Source organism: Dasypus novemcinctus, chromosome 10 (assembly GCF_030445035.2).
Source record: "Dasypus novemcinctus isolate mDasNov1 chromosome 10, mDasNov1.1.hap2, whole genome shotgun sequence".
In the NCBI taxonomy this organism is placed as follows: domain Eukaryota; kingdom Metazoa; phylum Chordata; class Mammalia; order Cingulata; family Dasypodidae; genus Dasypus; species Dasypus novemcinctus.
Genome location: NC_080682.1, coordinates 75,042,576 through 75,065,977, shown reverse-complemented (window position 1 = coordinate 75,065,977; position 23,402 = coordinate 75,042,576). Strand labels below are relative to the sequence as shown.

The 23,402-nt window shown below is 36.1% G+C and overlaps 1 protein-coding gene and 1 pseudogene across 3 annotated transcripts in view; one reads left to right on the top strand and one right to left on the bottom strand.

Moving 5' to 3' along the window:
- Positions 1-23,402, bottom strand: part of UEVLD (UEV and lactate/malate dehyrogenase domains) — a 118,717-nt gene that overhangs the window by 53,160 nt on the left and 42,155 nt on the right. For all 3 annotated transcript variants that reach the window (XM_004484256.4, XM_004484257.4, XM_004484259.4), the window contains 2 exons: positions 19,270-19,405; positions 18,357-18,475 (listed from right to left, as the gene is read on the bottom strand). In XM_004484256.4, coding sequence (XP_004484313.2) covers positions 18,357-18,475; positions 19,270-19,405 — 255 coding nt within the window. The remainder of the gene's footprint in view (positions 1-18,356; positions 18,476-19,269; positions 19,406-23,402) is intronic.
- Positions 6,707-7,693, top strand: LOC101430161 (syntenin-1 pseudogene; annotated as a pseudogene).

The following is a 23,402-nucleotide window of genomic DNA, read 5'->3' as shown; positions in this document are numbered from 1 at the left end:
CCTTGAAGTGTATTATAAACTTCAATAGTCAAAAAACCATGGTATTGGCATAAAGACAGACACATTAATCAATGGAGTCAAACTGAGATTTCAGAAATAGACTCAAACCTCTACGGTCAACTGATTTTTGACAAACCTACAAGCCCACTTTTCTGGGACAGAAAAGCCTCTTCAACAAATGGTAATGGAAAAACTGCATATCCATAACCAAACGAATGAAAGAGGACCCCTATCTCCCTCCGTATATAAGAATCAATTCAAAATAGATCAAAGGTCTAAATACAAAAGCTAGGAACATAAAACTCCTAGAAGACGATGTAAGGAAACATCTTAAAGATCTTGTAGTAGGTGTAGGAGGTGGGGATTGTTAAACCTTATACCTTGTTGCACGAGCAACAAAAGGAAAAATAAACGGGACGTCCTCAAAATTCAACACTTCTGCACCTTAAAGGACTTTGTGAAAAGGGTAAAAATGCAGCTTACTCAATAGGAGGAAACATTTGGAAATCGCACATCTGACAAGGGTCTGAAATCCACGATATATAAGGAGATCCTACCACTTAAAAATAAGAAAGCAAATGACCTGATTAAAAAATAGGTAAAAGACCTGAATAAACATTTTTCTAAATAAGAAATACAAATGGCAAAAAAGCCACATGAAAAAATGTTCAACATCAGTGACTATTAGGGAAATGCAAATCTGCAAATCAAATCTACAATGAGATATCATTTCACTTACTAGAATGGCCACTATTAAAAAACAAAAACAAAAACAAAAACTCAGGAAACTGGAGAGGAATGTGGAGAGATAAGAAAGCTTATTCATTGTTGGTAGGAATATAGGAAGGCACAGCTGCTGTGGAAGTCTATTTGGTGGTTCCTATGGAAGTTAGATATAGATCTGCCATGTGACCCAGCAAGACCACTAATAGGTATACACCCAGAAGAACTGAGAGCAGGTATGAGCAGACAACTGCACACTGTTGTCCCATAGCAGCACTATTCATAATTGCCAAAAGTTGGATACAATCCAGGTGTCTACCAGCTGACAAATGGATAAGCAAACTGTGTTATATACACATGATGGAATATTATTCAGCTGTAAGAAGAAATGAAGTTGTGAAGTATATAACAACATGGATGAACCTGGACAACATTATGTTGAGTGTAGCAAGCCAAGCACAAAAGGATAAATATTGTATGATTTTATTATGAACTAAATATAATGAGCAAACTCATGGAGTTAATAGCAAGAATGTAAGTCACCAGAGAATAGAACGTGGCTAGAGAATGGAAAGCTGAGATTTAATCTATGTTGTTAAAAGGTTGTTTGGAAATGTTTGGAAATGAATACAAATCATGAAAGCACATCATAGGCTTTGTAATTAGTAGCGCCAACACATGGGTATGATAATGGTTGAAAGGGAAAGTCTAAGGATGTGTACATCACTAAAAGGAAAGCTAAAAAATGGAACATGGGACTATATAGCATAGCATACATTTTTGTGAAAAAAGAATACAATATGGTTAATTCTGCATAAATATGTTTTTCTCTGAAACAGAACAATGTTACAAGAGGTTAATACCAGGGTGATATTTGGGCAAAAATATAACCAAAACCAACTATGGACATTAATGTATGGCAATACATCAATAATCTTCCATCAATTGTAAAAAAAAGAAAAGAAAAAGAGGAAGCATGGTAAGTGAAAGAAACTAGACAAAAGTACTATATATTGTTTGCCTCTGTCTATGCAAAATATAACTACAAATAAATTACAGAGATAGAGTAAGGCAGGGGAAAGATCAAGAGCTTGCGAGATGACTAATAAGGGGTAGGCATTTTTGGGTGTGTTCGTTTATTTGTGTGTATTCGTTTTTTGATGTTTTCTTTTTTTTTTGGAGTAATGAAAATAATATTACTAAAGTGATGAATGCACAACTCTTTGATTATAACAAATGCTACTGACTGTACACTTTAGATGAACAGTATGGTTTATTAATATGTTTCAATAAAACATATTTTTTGAAAATGAGGGACTTTGGGCAAGATGGCATCAGAATAGGTAGGCAATGCTCAACTTTCACAAAAACAATGGAGGAAGGGCAATAAGCTGTCCAAGGGATGTGCTATGCGGCTCTGTATACCAGAAGAGTGCTGTGCACCCCCCAGGAGGGAAAGGATCAGAGAGATGAAGCCAAAACAAAAACTGTGAATTATCCTGTGACCAGGAACAGCAACTATACCCTAACCTCAAGGTATACAACAGCCAACTGAGAGGGGAAAAGATACCTTCCTCCTTGGGAGAAGGGAGGATGTGGCAGAGGGTGAAGAGTGGTTTCTCTCCAGTGAATTTGGCCAACAAAGTCCCCTTTGAATCTTTTTTTTTTTAAAGATTTATTTATTTCTCCTCCCCCCTCCCCCTCCCACCCTGGTTGTCTGTTCTCTGTGTCTGTTTGCTATGTCTTCTTTGTCTGCTTCTGTTGTGGTCAGCGGCACAGGAATCTGTGTTTCTTTTTGTTGCGTCATCTTGTTGGGTCAGCTCTCCGTGTCTACAGCACCATTCCTGGGCAAGCTGCACTTTCTTTCACGCTGGGCGGCTCTCCTTATGGGGCACACTCCTTGTGTGTGGGGCTCCCCTACACGGGGGACACCCCTGCATGGCACGGCACTCCTTGCGCGCATCAGCACTGCGCATGGGCCAGCTCCACACGGGTCAAGGAGGCCCAGGGTTTGAACCACGGACCTCCCATATGGTAGACGTATGCCCTAACCACTGGGCCAAGTCCACCCCCTTTGAATCTTGACTCTTGCCAGCCCACAATCACAAGTGGAGGTTGAAACAGTCACCTCTATGGAAAGATTTGCCAGCCAGTGCTATGTGCTGGACGGCCAGGAAACTGCAAGGAGTAAAACCACTTTCAGGTATCTCTTGTCCCAGTCTCCTGGAAGTGGACCTGTTCTCCATTAGTAAGTACCTGGTCCTACCAGAATTAGTGAAATCAAGGACAGAACATCTGAACATTAAAAGAAAGGAAAACAGAAAGATAAAAGAATGGAAAAAGTGGAACAGGGTCTCAGGAAACAGAATGACAACATGAAAAGTGCAAAAATACATGTTATTGGTATCCCAGAAGGGGAAGAGAATAGGAAAAGGGGCAGAAAGGATATTTGAGAAAATAATAACCAAAAACTTCCCAACTCATACGAAAGACTTTATTAATATCCAAGAAGGATAATGCACCCCAAACAGCATAAATCTGAATAAACATACCCCAAGACACCTACTATTCAGAATCACAAATACCAGAGATAAAGAGAAGATTCTGAAAGCAGCAAAAGAAAAGCAATGCATGACATACAAGAGAAATTCAATAAGACTAAGTACTGATCTCTCATCAGAAACCATGGAGGCGAGTAGTGGTATGATATATTTAAGGTACTGAAAGAAAAAAACTGCCAACCAAGAATTCTTTATCTGCCAAAACTGTCCTTCAAAAATGAGGGTGAGTTCAAAATCTTCACAAAGAAAAACTGAGAGAGTATGCTATCAAAAGACTAGATTTACAAGAGATACTACAGGGACTGCCATAGCGTGAAAGGAGAAGACAAGGATGAGAAACTTGGACAAGGGTATAAAAATAATGATTATTAGTAAGAGTAACTTAAGGGCCTCCTTTACCCATGTGGAGCTGGCCCATGCTCAGTGTTGATGTGTGCAAGGAGTGCCGTGCCACGCAGGAGTGTCCCCGGGTAGGGGAGCCCCACGCACAAGGAGTGCACCCCATAAGGAGAGCCGCCCAGTGCGAAAGAAAGTACAGCCTGCCCAAGAATGGTGCTGCATACATGAAGGGCTGACGTAACAAGATGATGCAACAAAAAGAAACACAGATTCCCAGTGCTGCTGATAACGATAGAAGCAGTCACAGAAGAACACACAGCAAATGGACACCGAGAGCAGACAACTGGGGGGGGGGGGGGGTAAGAGAAGAGAAATAAATAAAAAATAAATCTTAAAAAAAGGAAAAAAAAAAAAGAAAAACGAGGGAGTTTAAATATTCACAGATAAATAGAAACTGAGAGACCTCTTCATCAGATGACCTGCCCTACAAGAATTACTAATGGGAGTTCTACAGATTGAAAGGAAAATACAGTAGAGAGTTACTTGGAGCAGCATGAAGATTATCAATAAGTGTAACTAAAGGAGTAAATGTCAAAACCCAATAGTACTGTATCCTCAATATATAACTATTCTTTAATTCCTGTAAGAGTGAGAATACAATTGAACAAGAAAAAGGTATATTTCCTGATAATGGACATACAAACTATAAAGTGGTAAAGTGGGACAAAAAAATATATAAAGAGAAGAAAAAGGAATATGGGAGCAGAAAATCTTTGTTATTGAAGCTAAGTTGGTATCTTTAAAAATTAGTAGGTAATAGATGTAAGTTGTATAATAAAAGCCCCAGAGTAACCACAAAGAAACTATTTTAAAATATACAAAAACTGATTAAGGGATCAGTCAAGTATATCACAAAAGACCAACTATACAGAAAAGGAGGCTACAATAAAGGAAAACAAAGGAAAAAAGAAAGAAAAAAGATAGGACATATAAAAACCAAAGTATAAAAATGCTGACATAAATAGTCCCTTTACAGTAATAACATTGTATATCAATGGATTAAACTCCTTAATTAAATACACAGATTGGCAAAATGGATAATAAAAAAAAAAACACACCATAATCCAACTATATGCTGTTTACAAGAGACTCACTTTTGACCCAAGGTCACAATAAGTTGTAAGTGAAAGGTTAGAAAAACATATTCCATGTAAATAGTAACCAAAAATAACTAGAGTAGCTATATTAATATATGAAAAGGTAGACTTTAAGTCAAAACTGTTATAAGACACAAAGAAAGTCACTATATATTAATAAAAGGGCCAATACACCAAGAAGAAACAAAATGCACCTAACAATGATGCCTCAAAATACATGAGGTAAACACTGGCAAAACTGAAGGGAGAAGCAGATGTCTCCACAATAATAGTTGGAGACTTCAATACACCACTCTCATCAATAAATAGAACATCTAGACAGAGGATCAATAAGGAAACAGATCTTGAATAATATGATAAATGAACTACACCTAACAAACATATACAGAACAGTGTACCCAAATTCTTCTCAAGTGCATATGGATCATTCTCCAGGACAGACCACATGTTGAGATACAAAACAAATCTCAAATTTAAAAAGACAAAGTATACAAAATATCTTCTCTGATCGTTATGTAATTAAGCTGGAAATTAATAACAGGCAGAGAACTGGAAAACCCACAAATACATGGAAGTTCAATAACTTACTCTTAAACAATCAGTGGGTCAAAGAAGAAAAGAATCTGCAAGGGAAATCAGTTAAAATCTTGAGATGAATGAAAATGAGAACACAACATACCAAAACTTATGGGATGCAATGAAGGCAGTGTTGAGAAGGAAATGTATAGCCCTAAACGCTATATTAAAAAAGAAAAAAGAGATAAAATCAAAAGACTGAACTACACACATGGAAGAACTAAAGAATAGCAAACTAAATCCCAAAGCAAGTAAAAGGAAAAAATTAGCAAAGATAAGCACAGAAATAAATGAAATTGAGAATAAAAATATAGAATGAACAGAAGTTGGTCCTTTGAAAAGATCAATAAAATTAACAAACAAAATCAGAAATGAGAGGGGGGACATTAATACTGACCCTGCAGAAATAAAAAGGATCATAAGAGGACACTATGAATAACAGTATGCCAACAAATTAGATAACTTGGATGAAATGGACTAATTTCTAGAAACACACATACAACCTACACTGACCTTAGAAGAGAACACCGCAACAACTGCAGGTAAAGCCATTGAATCAGTCATCAAAAACTTTCCAACAAAGAAGAGCCAGGACCAGATGGCTTCACAGGTGAATTCTACCTATTATTCCAAGAATAATTCATACCAATCTTGCCCAAACTCTTCCAAAAGACTGAAAAGGAGGGAATACTATTTAACTCATTCCATGAGAACATCACCTTAATACCAGAGTTAAATAAAGATACTACAAGAAAAGAAAATTACAGACCAACTACCTTTACGAACACAGATGCAAAAATTTCCAACAAAATACTTGCAAATTGAATCCAATAGCACACTAAAAGAATTATATAACATGATCAATTGAGTTTTATCCCAAATATGCAAGGGTTGTTCAAAGTAAGAAAATCAATTAATGTAATACAGCACATTAACAAAATGAAGGGGAAAAAAACACAAATGATCATCTCAATTAACACAGAAAAGTCATTTGGCAAAATCCAGCATCTTTTCTTGATAAAAAACACTTAGTAAAGTAGGAATAAAAGGAAACTTCCTCAACATGACAAAGGGCAAAAATGAAAAATTCACAACTAACATCATACTCAATGATGTAAGACTCAAAGCTTTCCCTCTAAGATCTAGAACGAAACAAGGATGTTTTGTTCAACAATGTACTGGAAGTTCTAGCCAAAGCAATTCAGCAAGAAAAAGAAATAAAAGTCTCCAAGCTGGGATGCACCCAGTGGCAGCTACCCAAGCATGCATGGCTTTCCTGCCCTCAGGCTTTCGAAGTCTGTGCCAGGAGGAGGAGAAGGTGGCGATCAGTGGTCTTGCGGCCTAGAAAATTCCTGCAAAAATGTCTTTGTATCCATTTCTTGAAGACCTGAAAGTAGACAAAGTAATTAAGGCTCAAGCTGCCTTTTCTGCAAACCCTGCCAACCCAGCAGTTTTTTCAGAAGCTTCTGCTCCCCTCTCTCAAGATGGAAGTCTCTATCCTAAACTGTATCCAGAGCTCTCACAATACATAGGCCTGAATCTAAATGAAGAAGAAATATGTGCAAATATGGCCATTGTCCCTGGAGAACCAGCATAGGGGTTGGTAGTAAGACCTTCCAGTGTTAACTATATGGTGGCTCCTGTAACTGGTAATGATGTTGGAATTCGAAGAACAGAAATTAAGCAAGGGATTCGTGAAGTTATCTTGTGTAAAGATCAAGATGGAAAAATCGGCCTCAGGCTTAAATCAATAGATAATGGTTTATTTGTCCAGCTAGTCCAAGCTAATTCTCCAGCCTCTTTGGTTGGTCTGAGATTTGGGGATCAAGTACTCCAGATTAATGGTGAAAACTGTGCAGGCTGGAGCTCTGAAAAAGCACACAAAGTGCTCAAACAGGCCTTTGGAAAGAAGATTACTATGACTATTCATGACAGGCCCTTTGAACGGACCATTACCATGCATAAGGATAGTACTGGGCATGTTGGCTTTATCTTCAAAAATAGAAAAATAATGTCCATCATGAAAGATAGCTCTGTAGCTAGAAACGGTCTTCTCACAAAATACAGTATTTGTGAAGTCAGTGGACAGAATGTCATTGGATTGAAGGACTCTCAAATTGCAGATACACTGTCAACCTCTGGGACTGTAGTTACTACTACAATCATGCCTGCTTTTATCTTTGAACATATTATTAAATGGATGGCACCAAGCATTATGAAAAGTCTGACGGATCATACCATTCCTGAGATTTAGAGGTCAAGTCATAACAGAAACTAAGCTGAACTATTCCAGTTTACTTCTTCAGCAACTTCCGTATTATGGACATGAAACTTTCCACGAGCCAAGGAGCATATGCTGCATGGAAATTTTTCCTCTTACACATGGCTAGGAATCTTACTGTTTGATCTGATCTTTTTTTTTTAATTAAAGATTTATTTATTTTATTTCTCTCTCTTTCCCCCATCCCCTGGTTGTCTGTTCTCTGTGTCTATTTGCTGTATGTTCTTCTTTGTCCGCTTCTGTTGTTGTCAGTGGCAAGGGAATCTATGTTTCTTTTTTGTTGCGTCATCTTGTTGTGTCAGCTCTCCGTGTGTGCGGCGCCATTCCTGGGCAGGCTGCACTTTCTTTCATGCTGGGCGGCTCTCCTTACGGGGTGCACTCCTTGCGTGTGGGGCTCCCCTACGCGGGGGACACCCCGGCGTGGCATGGCACTCCTCGTGCGCATCAGCACTGCACATGGGCCAGCTCCACATGGGTCAAGGAGGCCCGGGGTTTGAACTGCGGACCTCCCATGTGGTAGACAGACACCCTAACCACTGGGCCAAGTCCGCTTCCCTGATTTGATCTTGTTAAAAAAGAATTCGCGATAGTTGTAGCCTTATCCTCATTTCACAAATGTGAAACTTTCAAAAGATATATAGACTTTTGTAGAACAGTTTTATCTACTGGAAACTTGATGCTTTCTATAAGCCATTATGATTAAGATGACTGGACAGGCTCTTAGCTTTGTGTGAGAAAGTCACTTTCATACAGTGAGTATTTTTACTGTGTTGCCACAATACATTTAGAATGATTGTCATTGGTAGCCTTTTTTCCTAGTTCAGTTTATGTGAGTTTGTGTGTAAAATGCCAATTAAGTAACACTGGTTTCATTCCATTTAAGCATTATACTGTGTGTGTAGGATTGCAAAAGACTGATGATTGTCATTAACTATCTTCACTTAATATGCTTGAACTGTGGCTTAACCATGTTAAGCATCTAGAATAAAAGCCAAAGTATAATTGCTGCCTTTACAAAATACAAAATGTAGTTCTATATTAAACCTAAATGTACACTAACTGCTACCAATTTCATGGTACTTTGTGAGCTACAGCATAGCTGTTTAGTTGTATTGAGATTTTCTAATCATTGCATAATGGAAAATTAAGTTACATCTCACTTTCTGAGAAGTAATCACTATATATTTAATGTAAAAATTCTTATACTCCCTTTTTTTTCATTTATATCTACTATCTTAACAATATATAAACTAGCTACTTTAAAATGTTTTCCTGGCCATTGTTGTTTTTCTTTTTCCTGACTCCTCTCTGCAAACAAAATGGCAGTGACACTTTATGTATAAATAAAAGTTAAATTAAAAAAAAAAAAGTCTCCAATCTGGAAAGGAAGAACTAAAACTTTCCCTATTTTCGGATAACATGATCCTATATAGAAAGTCCTGAAAAAATCTACAACAAAGCTACGAGAGCTAATAAATGAATTCAGCAAGTGCCAGGGTACAAGATCAACACACAAAAATGAGTCATGTTGAGGCAGGTGTCGTGCAAGTGGTTGAGCACTGGCCTCCCACGTACCAGGTCCCTGGTTGAATCTCTGGTATACTTCCTGGGGGGGGGGGGATCATGTTTCTATACACTAGTAATGAGCAATCTGAAGAGAAAATCAAGAAAAAATTACACTTACAAAAGCAACCAAAAGAATCACATATCACGGAATAAATTTAACCAAGGATGAAAAAGACTTTTACACAGAAAACTAAAAAATATTGCTAAAAGAAATCAAAGAAGACCTAAATAAATGGAAGGACAGTCTGTGCTCATGGATTGGAAGACTAAATATGTAGTATTTCAATTCTACCCATAAGATTTACAGATTCAATGCAATTCCAGTCAAAATTCCAACAGCCTATTTTGTAGAGGTGGAAAAATCGATTCTCATATTTATTTGGAAGGGTAAGGAGCCCCAATAGCCAAATATTTTGAAAAAGAAGAACAAAGTAAGAGGACTCACACTTCTGGACTTTGGGGCATATTACAAAGCTACAATGGTCAAAACAGCATAGTATTGGCACAAGGATAGATATATTGACCAAGAGAATCTACTTTTTTTTATTAAAATTTTTTTTTTACCAATAGAATCTAAACGAAAATTCAGAAAAAGATCCCCACTTCCATGGCCAATTGATTTTTGACAAGGCTGCCAAGTCCTCTCAATGGGAAAATAATAATCTCTTCAACAAAAGGTGCTGGGAGAACTGGATATCCATAAGCAAAAGAATGAAGGAGGCCCTCTACACAAAAATTAAATCAAAATAGATCAAGACCTAAATATAACAAAGAGAACAATAAAAATTCTAGAAGAAAATATAGGGAAGCATCTTCAGGATCTTGTGAGGCAATGGTTTCTCCTAAAAGCATAAGCAATGGAAGAAAAACTAGATAAATATGACCTCATCAAAATTTAAAAATTTTGTGCATCAAAATACTTTGTCACTAAAGTGAAGAGAACCTACTCCACAGGAGAAAATATTTGGAAACCATATATCCAATAAGGGTTTAATATGCAGAATATGTAAAGAAATCCTTTTATCAAGGATAAGAAGACAAGCAACCCAATTAAAAAATGGACTGAAGACTTGAATAGACATTTCCCCAAAGAGGATATACAAATGACTAAAAAACACATGAAAAGATTCTCAACATCACTAAGTTATTAGGGAAATGCAAATCAAAACCACAATGAGATATAATTTCACAACCACTGGAATGGCTACTATTTAAAACAAAACAAAACAAAACAAAAAAACAGAAACCTACATCCTCTCTACCACTGGAGAGGACAGGGAAAAATAGGAACACTCTTTCATTTTTGATGGGAATGTAAAATGGTGCAGTTTGCAGAAGGCAGTTTGGCAGTTCCTCAGGAAGCTAGGTATAGAATTACCATATTACCATATGACTTGGCAATCCTTTTACTAGTTCTATACCCAGAAGAATTGAAAGCAGGGACTCAAACAGATATATCTGCACACTGATGCAGCATTATTCACAATTGCCAAAAAATGGAAGCAACACAAATTTCCATCAAGAGAAGAATGGATAAACAAAATGTGATATATACATACAAGGGAATATTATTTAGCCATAAAAAAGATGAAGTCCTGATGAGTGTGATAACATGATGAACCTGAAGGTCATTATGCTGAGTGAAGTAAGCTAGACACAAAAGAACAAATGATCTCATGGATGTGAACTAAATATAATAAGTAACTTACAGAGTTAGAATACAGATTATATGTTACCAGTGGATAAAGTGGAGTTAAAGAATGGGGAGTGAATGCTTAATTTGTACAGAATATAGGTTGACTGTAAAGGTTTGGAAATGGATAGTGGTGATGGTAGCATATTATTGTGAGTATAACTAACAGCACTGAATTATATAATTGAATATGGTTAAACTTTAGGTAGTATTATGTTACTAGAATAAAAATTAAAAGATAAAGTAAAAGACTGCAAAACACAGTGAACCCTATTGTAGACAATGGACTGGAGTTAACAGCACAAGAATGTTCTTTCATGAATTACAACACATGTATGACACTAATTCATGTTGTTAACTACAGGGTAGTATATGGGAAAAATATATCTAATGTAAACTGTGGACAATAGTACTCTGGTTTCTTTTAAAAAAAAGTTTATAAACAGATTCTTTTACAAAGAAGAAACACATATACAGAAACACCCAAATTGCCAGAAAGGTGGTTTCTAATTCTTCTTTCCTACATTGGAAAAACAGAACAGGAAACATGATTCGTTCTTGTTCTTAACTGTTTTCCACCTATGCTGTCAGCTTTTCAAGTACAGTTTCTATTTCTTTGCTGGTGTTTTGTTTTTTTTTCAATGTGGGAATGAAGCTTTTCAGACCAGCTTTGACTTCATTTGCAACTTTTTGATCAGAACTCTGGAGAAGACTAGAAAGAATGAACCCAGGACTTCAGATTCTTCATACCAATATGCTCTGTGTTTCTGCAAAGCAAACTTTTTTCCATTTTCTTTCCTCTTTTCATCTTGTTCTACTAACCACTTCAGAACTAGAAGTCCTACAGGACGTTCTGCAATAGTTCTCCATCCTTGCCACCAGGATGCAGTACTGCTGCTGCCACACTGGCGATGGCATTCATGGCAAGCTGAATGTCTCCAATGGCAGATCCCAGAATGGCAGTGACCAACACAGGCTGACATATATAGCACAACCTCTTGGGCATGGTAGCTTAACAAGGCTGGGGAAATGGATTCTAAGAGCTCTTGCTGGCAGATCTGTATCTTTCTTGCTGTGTGCATTTCCGTCTCCTTTCTGCAGAACTTCAGTGATTTCTCGAACTGTATGTGCAGGGTCTCTGGGGCTCAGTAAATACAACAGGACCTTCCTTCCATATATGTCATTTATTATGTTAGGCAGGGAACTGATACTTTCCCAGAGTCTGTTTCCATGTGTTGACGCAAGATGGTGGGCGATATCTGTGAGGGTTGTCTTCTTCCTTCTCTCTAAGGCTCCATGGTCTCAGCTTCTTCCAATCTCAGCTGCAGTCTTGTCTCTCTTCTGGGGCTTTCTTCTGGGCTCAGCTGCTCTCTTTCTCCCCAAGCCCAGCTGTAAACTGTCAGGCAAACCACTCGTCTCTCTTACCAGGGCCTTCGCTGTGTCTAATCAATAGTACTTTTAATAAACTTTTATCAATTGTAACAAAGATAACTACTGTTAAAAAAAAAAGTATAGGCGGCGGACTTGGCCCAGTGGTTGGGGCGTCCGTCTACCACATGGGAGGTCTGCGGTTCAAACCCTGGGTCTCCTTGACCCGTGTGGAGCTGGCCCACGTGCAGTGCTGATGTGCCCAAGGAGTACCGTGCCACGCAGGGGTGTCCCCCGTGTAGGGGAGCCCCACACGCAAGGAGTGCACCCCGTAAGGAGAGCCACCCAGCGCGAAAGAAAGTGCAGCCTGCCCAGGAATGGTGCCGCACACACGGAGAGCTGACACAACAAGATGACGCAACAAAAAGAAACACAGATTCCCGTGCTACTGACAACAGAAGCGGACAAAGAAGACACAGCAAACAGACACAGAGAACAGACAACCAGGGTGGGGGGCGGGCGGAAGGGGAGAGAAATAAATAAATAAATAAAATATAAATAAATCTTAAAAAAAAAAAATACAATTACAAAAAAGTGCTATCAATTGTAACAAGTGTTCCATACCAATACATGCATGATTTGCCTGCAGCCCCACAACTTCTCTAAAAAATTTTAGAAAAAAAATGAATGGGACATAAGAAAAAAATGGAATTTTAAAATTTCAGCTATCAATGTTAAATTGCTTGAACTTGATAACTGCACGTAAGGTGATTACATAAGTGAATATTCTTGTTTGTAGGAAATGTACATGAAATTGTTTTCAAGATGTATATTGTATGTAACCTGCTCTCAAATGTCCAGAAAATAGATTATAGATAGATGGATGATTGAAAGGAGGGAAGGAAGGGCAAAGTCGGCAAAATGCCTCAATTGGTTGCTCTGGGTATCTGGGGTCGGGGGAAGTGGAATTTCCTATATGGGGTTTGTATTATTTTTGCTAAGATTGAAATTATTTCAAAATAAAGTTAAAAAAAAATAATGTAGTTTTTTGGGTTTTAAGGAGGTACTGGAGATTGAACCCAGGACCTTGTATGTAGGAGGCAGGCCCTCAACCATTGAGCTACATCTGCTCCCCAAGAATGTAGTTGTTTTTTTAAAGATTTATTTTATTTATTTATCCCCCTCCACCCCTTGTTTATGCTTGCTGTCTGCTCTTGGTGTCCATTTCTGTGTGATTTCTGTCTGCTTGTCTTCTCTTTAGGAGGCACTGGGAACCGAACTTGGGACCTCCCATGTGGAAGAGAGGTGCTCAATCACCTGAGCTCCCTGGTTTGTTGTATTTCTCATTGTCTTTCCTCTTTGTGCCTCTTTTTGTTGCATCATCTTGTTGCGTCAGCTCACTGTACCTGCCTGCCGTGCCAGCTCCAGGAGGCATCAGGAACCAAATCCGGGATCTACCATGTGGTAGGCGGAAGCCACATGTGCTTCCCAAGAATGTAGTTTTGATACAATCTACAACATGATGAATCATGAAGACACCATGTTGAGTGAAATAAGTCAGACAAAAAAAGTGACAGATACTGTATGATTCTACTTATACGAAATTGCTATTATATGGAAATGCAAATTCATAAAGACAGTGCAGAGTACAAGTTATCAGGGGTAGAGTGGGGGATGGAGAGTTAATGCATATTAGGTATAAGGATTCTGTTAGTTGTGATGGGCTAGTTCTGGTAATGAACATAGCACAACATTGTATGATTAATCCCATTGAACTGTATGCTTAGCAGTATCTGAGATGGAAATTTCATGTTGCATATATGTTTCCACAATTTTAATAAGCCAGAAAGAGATATTAAAGAAACAATAACAACTAAATGCAATACATGATCTCAAACTGGATGGAGAAGAAAATGTCCAAAAGGACATTACTGGGACATATGGAAAAATTGCAATATAGACTGTAAACTTCATATCAATATTAAGTTTCTTGAATTTGACAACTGATATTTAAGGCAGTTACATAAGTGTGTTCTTGTTCTTAGGAATCGTACATGGAAGTAGTAATTGTTCAGGGAGCATGTTGTACATAACCTACTCACAAATGTTTAGAAAAAGATTAGATAGAGCGGGGGAAAAGAAGAGGGAGGAAGGAGAAAGGAGGAGGTGAGGAAAGGAAAGGAAGGGAAGGAAGGACAAATGTGGCAAAATGTTAAAAGCTGGTGGAGCTGGGTATCTGACAGGAATATGCTAGAGTTTTCTGTATGGGGTTTGTACTATTTTTGCAACTGTCCTGTTTAAAATTATTTCAAGATAAAAAAGTTAAAAAAAAAAACCAGCTATACCACTTATTAGCTGTGTAACTCCGGGCAAGTCAATGAACTCAGCCTTATTTCATGTGGTTGTGAGGATTAATTACATGACACAAGGCTGGCATATAGTAGCTCTCTCTCAATCACAGCTATTAATTTTTTTATTGTCACTATGCTAGGGAACACTAGATTTTTCTAATTTAAGTATCTGAAAGGAAAGAATTTTCATAAAAATTAACTGGTAGTTAGTAATACAATGAGACCTAATACAATGAAGTTTTGAGTAAAAAAATTTTAGTAGGCAAACCTCACATGGTTCAAAATTTAAATATTCAAAAAAACAATATATATATAGAAAAGGGGATATAAAGTAAAAGGTCTCTCTTCCTCTCCTATCCCCTGGCTTCCTAGCTTTCCTTTCTCCTGGCAATCAACATTTGTTTTTTTGCAGACCATTCAGTAATTTTTTAAAAAAATTTATTTATGTTATTTCTCTCCCCTTCCTCCCCACCCCCTGGTTGTCTGTTCTCTGTGTCTATTTGCTGTATGTTCTTCTTTGCCCACTTCTGTTGTTGTCAGCGGCACGGGAATCTGTGTTTCTTTTTTGTTGCATCATCTTGTTGTGTCAGCTCTCCGTGTGTGCGGCACCATTCCTGGGCAGGCTGCACTTTCTTTCGCACTGGGTGGCTCTCCTTATGGGGCGCACTCCTTGTGCGTGGGGCTCCCCTACGCGGGTGACACCCCTGCGTGGCAGGGCACTCCTTGCACGCATCAGCACTGCGCATGGGTCAGCTCCACACGGGTCAAGGAGGCCCAGGGTTTGAACCGCGGACCTCGCATGTGGTAGACGGATGCTCTAACCACTGGTCCAAGTTCACTTCCCTCAGTAAGTATTTTATGATCAGACAAGCTAATATGTATACTGTGTGTATATTCTGTTTTTTTTATTTTCTTTTCCTGAGACAGAGATTTAGAATTTACACCCCTAGAGTCGAACAACTGATTATATCTCTCATTTTAACACTTATGAGCTGGCTAAATATTTGTTCATATGTTTTTTGTTCAAGTGCCAAGAGAAGGCACTTGGAATTATTGAATTCAATACCTAAATAGAAATGTTCATCTCAGGAAATGTTACTCTTTATTCTGAATGAACACTTCTAGAAATAAAGCACTGTATGGAAAAATCTCTTAGAGCAAATTTCCCAAATATACAAAAAGCTCTATAAATTAGAAGGAAAAAATATTGGGCAAGGGCTATGACAAACCATTCACAGTAAAGGAACCCAGATGGCTCTTAAACATATAAAAAGATTGTTAACTACACTAATTAGGGAAGTACAAAAAGAAAAATTATAAGACACCATTTTCATCTATCAGGCACATAAGGATCCCAAAGTTTAATAACAGCAGTGTGGGAATGCAGGTATTCTCATAGACGATGTTTGTGAGGATAGAGTAGTATAATTGAATGGGGAATAATTTGACAATTTCCACCAAAAATTTTAAATGCAACATCTTTAACCCATCAATGTCATTTATAGGAAATATCCTACAGGTTAACGAGTGCATGTGTAAGATGATACAATATGTATAAGGATATTCATATTAAGATATATTATCCCAAAAGACTTCAAACAACCTAATAACCAATGATGATGATGATAATGAGGTAGGTAATATGACAGAATGGTTTCGTTTCCCCAAGCTCTAAAATTCAGATTTTGCTTCAGTAGGTCTGCAGTAGGACCCAGGATACTGTATTTCTAATAGACAATGTTATTACCTGTTTTCAGACAAGGTGCTGCTCTTCTGAAAGCCACACTTTGAGAAGCAAGGGTCTAGAATACAGACTCTGTAAACAGACTGCCTGGGTTTAAACCCTGGCTCTGTCATTTGCTAACAGTGTGACTTCAGGCAAGTTGGGTAATCTCTCTATACCACGGTGCCTTCATAAGTAAAATAGTAATAACAATAGTATCTAAGAAAGAGGGTTGTGAAAATTAAATGAGTCAAATGTTTACACTATTGTCTGGTATATAGTAAGTACTTAGTAAAGGTTAGTTACTGCTGCTGATGCCACTACTACTACTAATATGATTCCTATTTTTGTTGCACTATTTGAATTTTGTAAAAATATTAATGTTTACAATTATATTAGAACATTAATGTTTAAAAAGAAAAATGGAAAATATTTTCTGCCCAGACAATTCACATGCAAAGAAATATTGATGGTAAGACTCCTCTAACAGCTAAAGGAACAGGATGTTAAGGTGCCTTCCTGTACTTAAAAAGATAAATACAGTTGATAAAGTATTGTTAGAGATGTCAAGCAAAGGTCGACGTGCATGTTAGCAGCATAAATTAGTTCCACCTTTCTCAAGAGCAATCTAGCAATATGTCCCATAAAAACCATTCGTGCCCTCTGACCCACGTGTACTGGTTTTGAGATTACAGACACCTCAAAGAAAATAATTCAGATGAGAAAATAAGCAAATTTGTAAAGTGATGTTTATAAAAGCATTTTTTAAAGCATTTTATTTATTAACAAAAGAGCTGAAAACAACTCAAATTCCAATTAAGAGAGAATAGTGTATTCAGAGGGAGGATAGAGGAAGTGAACCTATAGTATGCCAAAAGTTAGCAGAAAGAAAGCTGAGCAGCCAGCTTTTTAAATCTTCTAGCTCCCTGGAAAGAATTTAATTATTTGCTAAAGAAGAACCTGCCCTTACTTCAGTTAAAAGCATTAAAATGGAAAGGGAAGAATTTAGATGACAAACAATCCAATTTTAAAAGAAAAGAAAAACTAATGCTAGCCACCTAATAAATATGTAAAGGAACAGCTATTCTTTTCTGAGCTATGTCCCTCAAAGGACACAAGGCATGCTGTTGCCATGATACTGGGCCCTGGAAGGAGGTAGGCAAGTCTTCAGAACCTCTCTAGAAGGGGATTTAAATCTTTCTGTAAACAATTTATATAGAAAATATCTAGTTAAAAACAAACAAACAAAAAAACAAAACCTGGCAAAGAAAAACAAATTCCAAACTGGTATAAAATATCAACCCAGAAACTATGATCCTACAAGAAAATGGAGTAATCACACAAGCAAAGTCAATCCTTTAAAAAATGCTAATTTCAAAAGGAGCAAAATTTAAGCAGTATTATATTAAATAAGAGTTTAATTAAAGCAGCATGACTCAGAAAACACAGAAAAGAATTTGTGACTAAATCAGATGAATGTCCAGTTGAGGTTTCCCCTGGGTAGGATAATGAATTGACTGCTCAAGTCACTGTTTCAAAGCCTATTTCATAACTAACTACTAATTTACAGGCAACACCACTCAGGAGAGCTCTCAGCAATATTTTCATCAACTTACTAAATATATTTTAAAGCATATAAGGTTACCTACATGACAAAATAAAAACATTATTTATAGGCAAGGTTGAGGGAAAAATAAACCATATGTAAGATATGGATTATAATTAGTAATACTTTGACAGTGCTTTCATAATTTGTGACAAATATTTCACAACAATGCAAGGTATTGGTGGTGGAGTGATGTATGGGAACCCTGAATGATGTTATGCATGTTTGTTTTGTAAGTTCACAACTTTTACTATACACTTATTTTTTGTTTGTTCGTGTATGAATGATAAACTTCAATAAAATTTTTTAAATGAAAAAAAAAAAAACCACCATTATTTCTTGTATATCAACATACACTCCCTTAAAGTACAGCACTATGATAAATATATTTAAAATCACCTCCCTTCCATACCTTTGCTGAAATTGCTAATGTGCAGGCAATACCCAATTCTCCACCTCCAACCACAGTGATTTTATTGGCTGTTTTATTCTCATGGTTTGCCCAGTTCTTTGAATTTATGTCTGAGACACCTAGAAAGAAAAGTGGACTACCATAAGAATTTTAAAATAATATCAAAAATACTTTCAGCATCTTTTAAACAATTCATCAGGCTTTAATAACTCAAACAGAAAACATGGCATTTGTCCATAGCAGACACTCAGAAAATATTCATCAAACAAATGAATGAATAAATGCAAGAAAAGCATAGAATTTTAGTTCTGAAGGTTGGTGTCTCTTGTTAAATAATCTACTAAATAGAGGTTTTCCTTTTAAAAAGAAAATATCTTCTAATAGTTTAAAAAACATTAAGACTATATTAAACTTATATTAAACATATAAGACTCAAAAAGATGTTGAGGGATGATATTTAAAAATAAAAAATAAGATTTTCATAAGTCTAGAAAACACTGTGGTTCTCTTATTGCTCTGGTCTACAATGCAAAAAAAAAAAGTTTAACACTAAATATTCCAAGCATCTTCAGTGAGAAACATTCAGAATCACAGATCTTCTAGTTCAATATAATGAATGAGCCAAAAAGCCACATAAATAATAGAAAAGGCTTGTGATCATTAACATATGTCAAGAGATTTTGAACAAAACAAGATTTTATCTATCAATACAAGAGTAACTTTTTACATTTTAAAAAACAATATCCATGAGAACTATATGGGAACAACTCAGAGAGGTACAGGAATTTTTGATTCAAAACAGATACATGTGTATTTATGGAGATGGAGTAAAAAGCAAGTAGCAGAGAATAAAGGATATTAGAAATTATAAAATCATAACTCTCAAAGCAACTTAACTGACAAAAATACAAACCTTCAGTGATTTTTGCAATATAGGCTAGCAAGTCTACCTGCCGTGCCTCATCAGATGATGATAGAGAATACAGGGGAAGTTCCTCTTGAAACTTGGCAATCATTTCCTTAATTAATCCAACAATGACAGATTTAGGCTGCAGAATACACACAAAGGGAAAAGTTATGTAAAAATTATGCTAAAAAAAACTACCTTGTTAATATGTACACAATGAATTAGGCAAAAGAAAGTATTCGATCATGCTCTCATTTTTTAAAAATTACCAAATTAGTTAATATATTTAAGTATTTTAACAATTTTAACTGAGAATTACTTAATATTTTAACTGTTTTAATACTTATAACAGATTAATAAAGGGAGATAAATGCTAAATCTACATCTCCCAGAAGTAGGAAACAGCATGAATATTTTTAGTTAGCAGAACACCTAGGTTTGGGAAGTCTTTCTCTTCCCAACCCCTCTCTCTGTTACTTTTATTTTGAAATACTTTCAGATATAGAGAAAAGTTGCAAAATTTGTACTAAAATTTCCATAAACTTTTTACCCAAATTACTCAAATATTAACATTTTATCACATTTGCTTTCTTAGTCTCTCTATATATACTTCTCTAAACCAATTGAGAGTAAATTGAAGATATGTCCCTTTACCTCTAAATACTTTAGAGCACATTTCCTAAAAGAAAAAAAAAAAAAGACATTCTCCTACATAATCATTATCAAAACAGAAAATCAATATTGATAAAATATTATTTAATCTGTTATGGTTTCTTTTAACTAGTTGAGCAAACTTAATGAAATTCACTTAACTTCTCTGAGCTTCAGTGTCATCAGCAAATACAATGTGAATACTAAATCCCAAATGGAGTTAGGAGAAACAAGAGATCGAATCCACACAAACTATAAGCTGTAAGTGCAAAATAAGTGTTTACTACTATTATTAGGAATAATTAGTAATATGCTCATTTGAGAAAGTGCTTAATTGAGAGACTGGGTTTCACTATTTATAAACTAAGAGGATGAGGCCATTATGGTAAAAACTCAAGTACCTTCAGGGACCAGGCAGATAACACTGTATGAAACTGTTAAGTATAAGGAAATCTGAAGAGATGGTTACTGTGGCTAATTGGAAAGAACATGCCTATAGACATTCAAATTCAAATTAAGAACAAAATAAAATAAAGCAAAACAAAACCACTGTGCTATTCAAACTAAATTCTGGATTCCCACTTCAGCAATCTAAATCACTTGGGGAAACAGTCCTTGGCCTTAAACACCTCTAGATTCCTTCCAACTCCAAAATTCTATATAATTACATGACATAATTATAATTCCAACTGCATGTAGAACTTAAAGGTACCCTGGTACCTTTAAATAGGACAATTTAAATAACATAATGCCTTAAGACTAGTTTTAGCTTAAAATAATTTTGCTCAGAATAGCAAAATGAAATCAATACTGTCTGAATTGAAAGCAAGCACAACCTCAACTAGATTACAGGACTATCTCTGAGTATTTATTAAACAAACAAAACTATAAAAAGAGATGCCAAAGAAAACCAGAGTAAGGAAACAGGAAATATGAATTCCCAAATCAGGGTACTGATTTCAAACCATTATGTAAGAACAGTTTTTTTAAAAAAAAGTAAAAATGGATTTAAGAAAGAGACAATTCATAAGAAAAATATATATGGTTGATAAACTATTTCAACTTTTCAATAACCAAAAACAAAAATTAAGATATCATTTTTGTTCTTGCAACTGGCAAATTTTTATAATGCTCCACTCATCACATTTAACTGGCAATCTTATTTAAATTGCCAAGTAATGCAAATAATGTACAAGCTCATAAAGAGTCAATGTTTCAACACGTCAATCTACTGTTGATAACTTTGTGTCTTCTCATTTTATATTTCTTTTTCCCTTATACGAAAAATATAGAAAACCATAAAACCAAAGTAAAATATTCCTATGCTTGCAAACTTTTTAGGGGATGTACATAAAATAAGATCACTAATCCTAATGCCCTCCTTTACACCAATCCTCACTCAACTCTGACAATTCCCATCCTCAGTTTGACAACTTGCTGTGTACATATAATACAATTGGGCTTTCATAAAACTTTACTTTTAAAAATGAGAGCATGCTTAACATCCTTCTTAGTCAATGTAAAGAGATAAGCAAAGGTTTGTTTTAATACCTCCTGTTAGAGGGTCTTAAAATAGGTACACTTATACACTGATTCCTACTAACAGTAGAAATACATTTTGTCCACCTTTTCAGAGGCCAATTTGGCAATATATAATAGCCTTAAAAATGTTTATAAGTTTTGATCCAATAATTCCATTTCCAGAGATTCATCATTAGGAAATTGTTAAAGATACACATAAAATTTATATTTAAGGATGCTTATCATTAAAGTTCTAGCAAAAGGTCAATTTGTAAATACATTACACAATATCCTTATAATGAGTCAAAAGGCAACCATTAAAAACAATGTCTTTTATTTATTTATTTATTTTTTAATTGTTTTAATGATTTTTTTATTGACTAGTAAAGTATATACAGGAATATGCACAAATCATAAGAACATCGGTTAATACATTTCCACAAAATGAACGTACTTACGTAACCCCATCCAGGTTACGATAGAATACCACCAATGCCCCAGAAGTTTCTGTCATGCTTACTCTCAATCTCTACCTCCTCCCACCTCTCAAAGGGAAGCAATACTGAAAACTACAAAATCCTGGTGGAAATAGTCAGAACCCTGAAACAGAAGATTCAGCATAATAAAGAGGTCAATTCTTCCCAAGTTGACCCTAGATTTAATCTAGATTTATATATAATACTATTCCAATAAAAATCTCTGCAGGATATTTTATAGATATGGGCAATATGATTAAAAAATTTATATGAAAAAGCAAAGGAAAAAAATGGCCAAAATTATTTGAAAAATAATAATAAAGTTGGAGGATTTAATATTAAGACTTAACGTGAGGATATGTGGTCAAGATGGTGTCGAATTGGCAGAGATGGATATGTAGGTGAAGGATAGAACAGAATAGAGAGCCAAAAATAAGCCCACACAAATACGGCCAGTTGACTATGGCAAAGTTGTAAAAGCAATTGGATGGAGAGGAACAATCTTTTGAGGTAAGATGAACAGGCAAGTTCTTACTTTACAGGTTATATCATGGCGATCTAGCTTCAGTACCCCCACATTTGGTAGATGCTGACTCTTGTGTGGGTGCTTTCGTGCATTCTTCAGAGATACCCCACTCTAACTGGGGAGATTGCACCTGTTCTTTCCTGTTGAGGACAAATGCATCTCTATTCCACATGGTTATTTACTCCTTTCTCAGCTCTTAGAATTCTGGTGAGACCTCCAGCTTCTCTCTGCTGATGTCTGATCTCTCCTCCAGACAACCTTTCTGGAAAAGACCTCCTATGACCCCAGCCTCTCTCATGTGCTGCTCACATTTGATCCACAGGAATATCTCATTCATCTCCACAACTATCAAACTCTGGACATGCAGCTGATCACAGTGGGGCAGCTCTCTCATTCATTCCCATAACAGAGCAATGTCCAGTCGGCTCTCACCTCTGGAATTTTCCAGATGGAACTCAGACACTAGTCCCTTGGCCAAAAAACAATGTCTTTTAAAGAATATTTGTTTAACATGGAGAAATTTCCAATATAATGGTAGATGAAAAATGCAGACTACAAAATGGAACAAATAGTGTGGGGACCTGTAAAACAACCTACAGCTATAAGCATCAATGAGGATGAATTTTTAAAACTTAATGCTCAGTTAAACCAAAGCATGTGATGGAAGATTACATACAGTGTGATTAAATTTATATAAAGGTAAAATAATAAATAAATATATATGTTACATAAGAATCTTTAATAGGGAATGAGTAGGAAATAATGCCTCAGTGTCTTTGCTAGTAGCCTTACATGTACTTTATCAAATAGCAAATTATAAATAGATAGGGCACAAAACAAGTTTGCTCCCAGAACCGGAAATAGCAGCTTCGAGCAAATTATTGTCACTGGCATTCTAGGAAGCTAAATTTCTGAAAGCCAGTATTGACCTCCTTTTAACTGCTTCGCTGCTCAGATGAATGAAA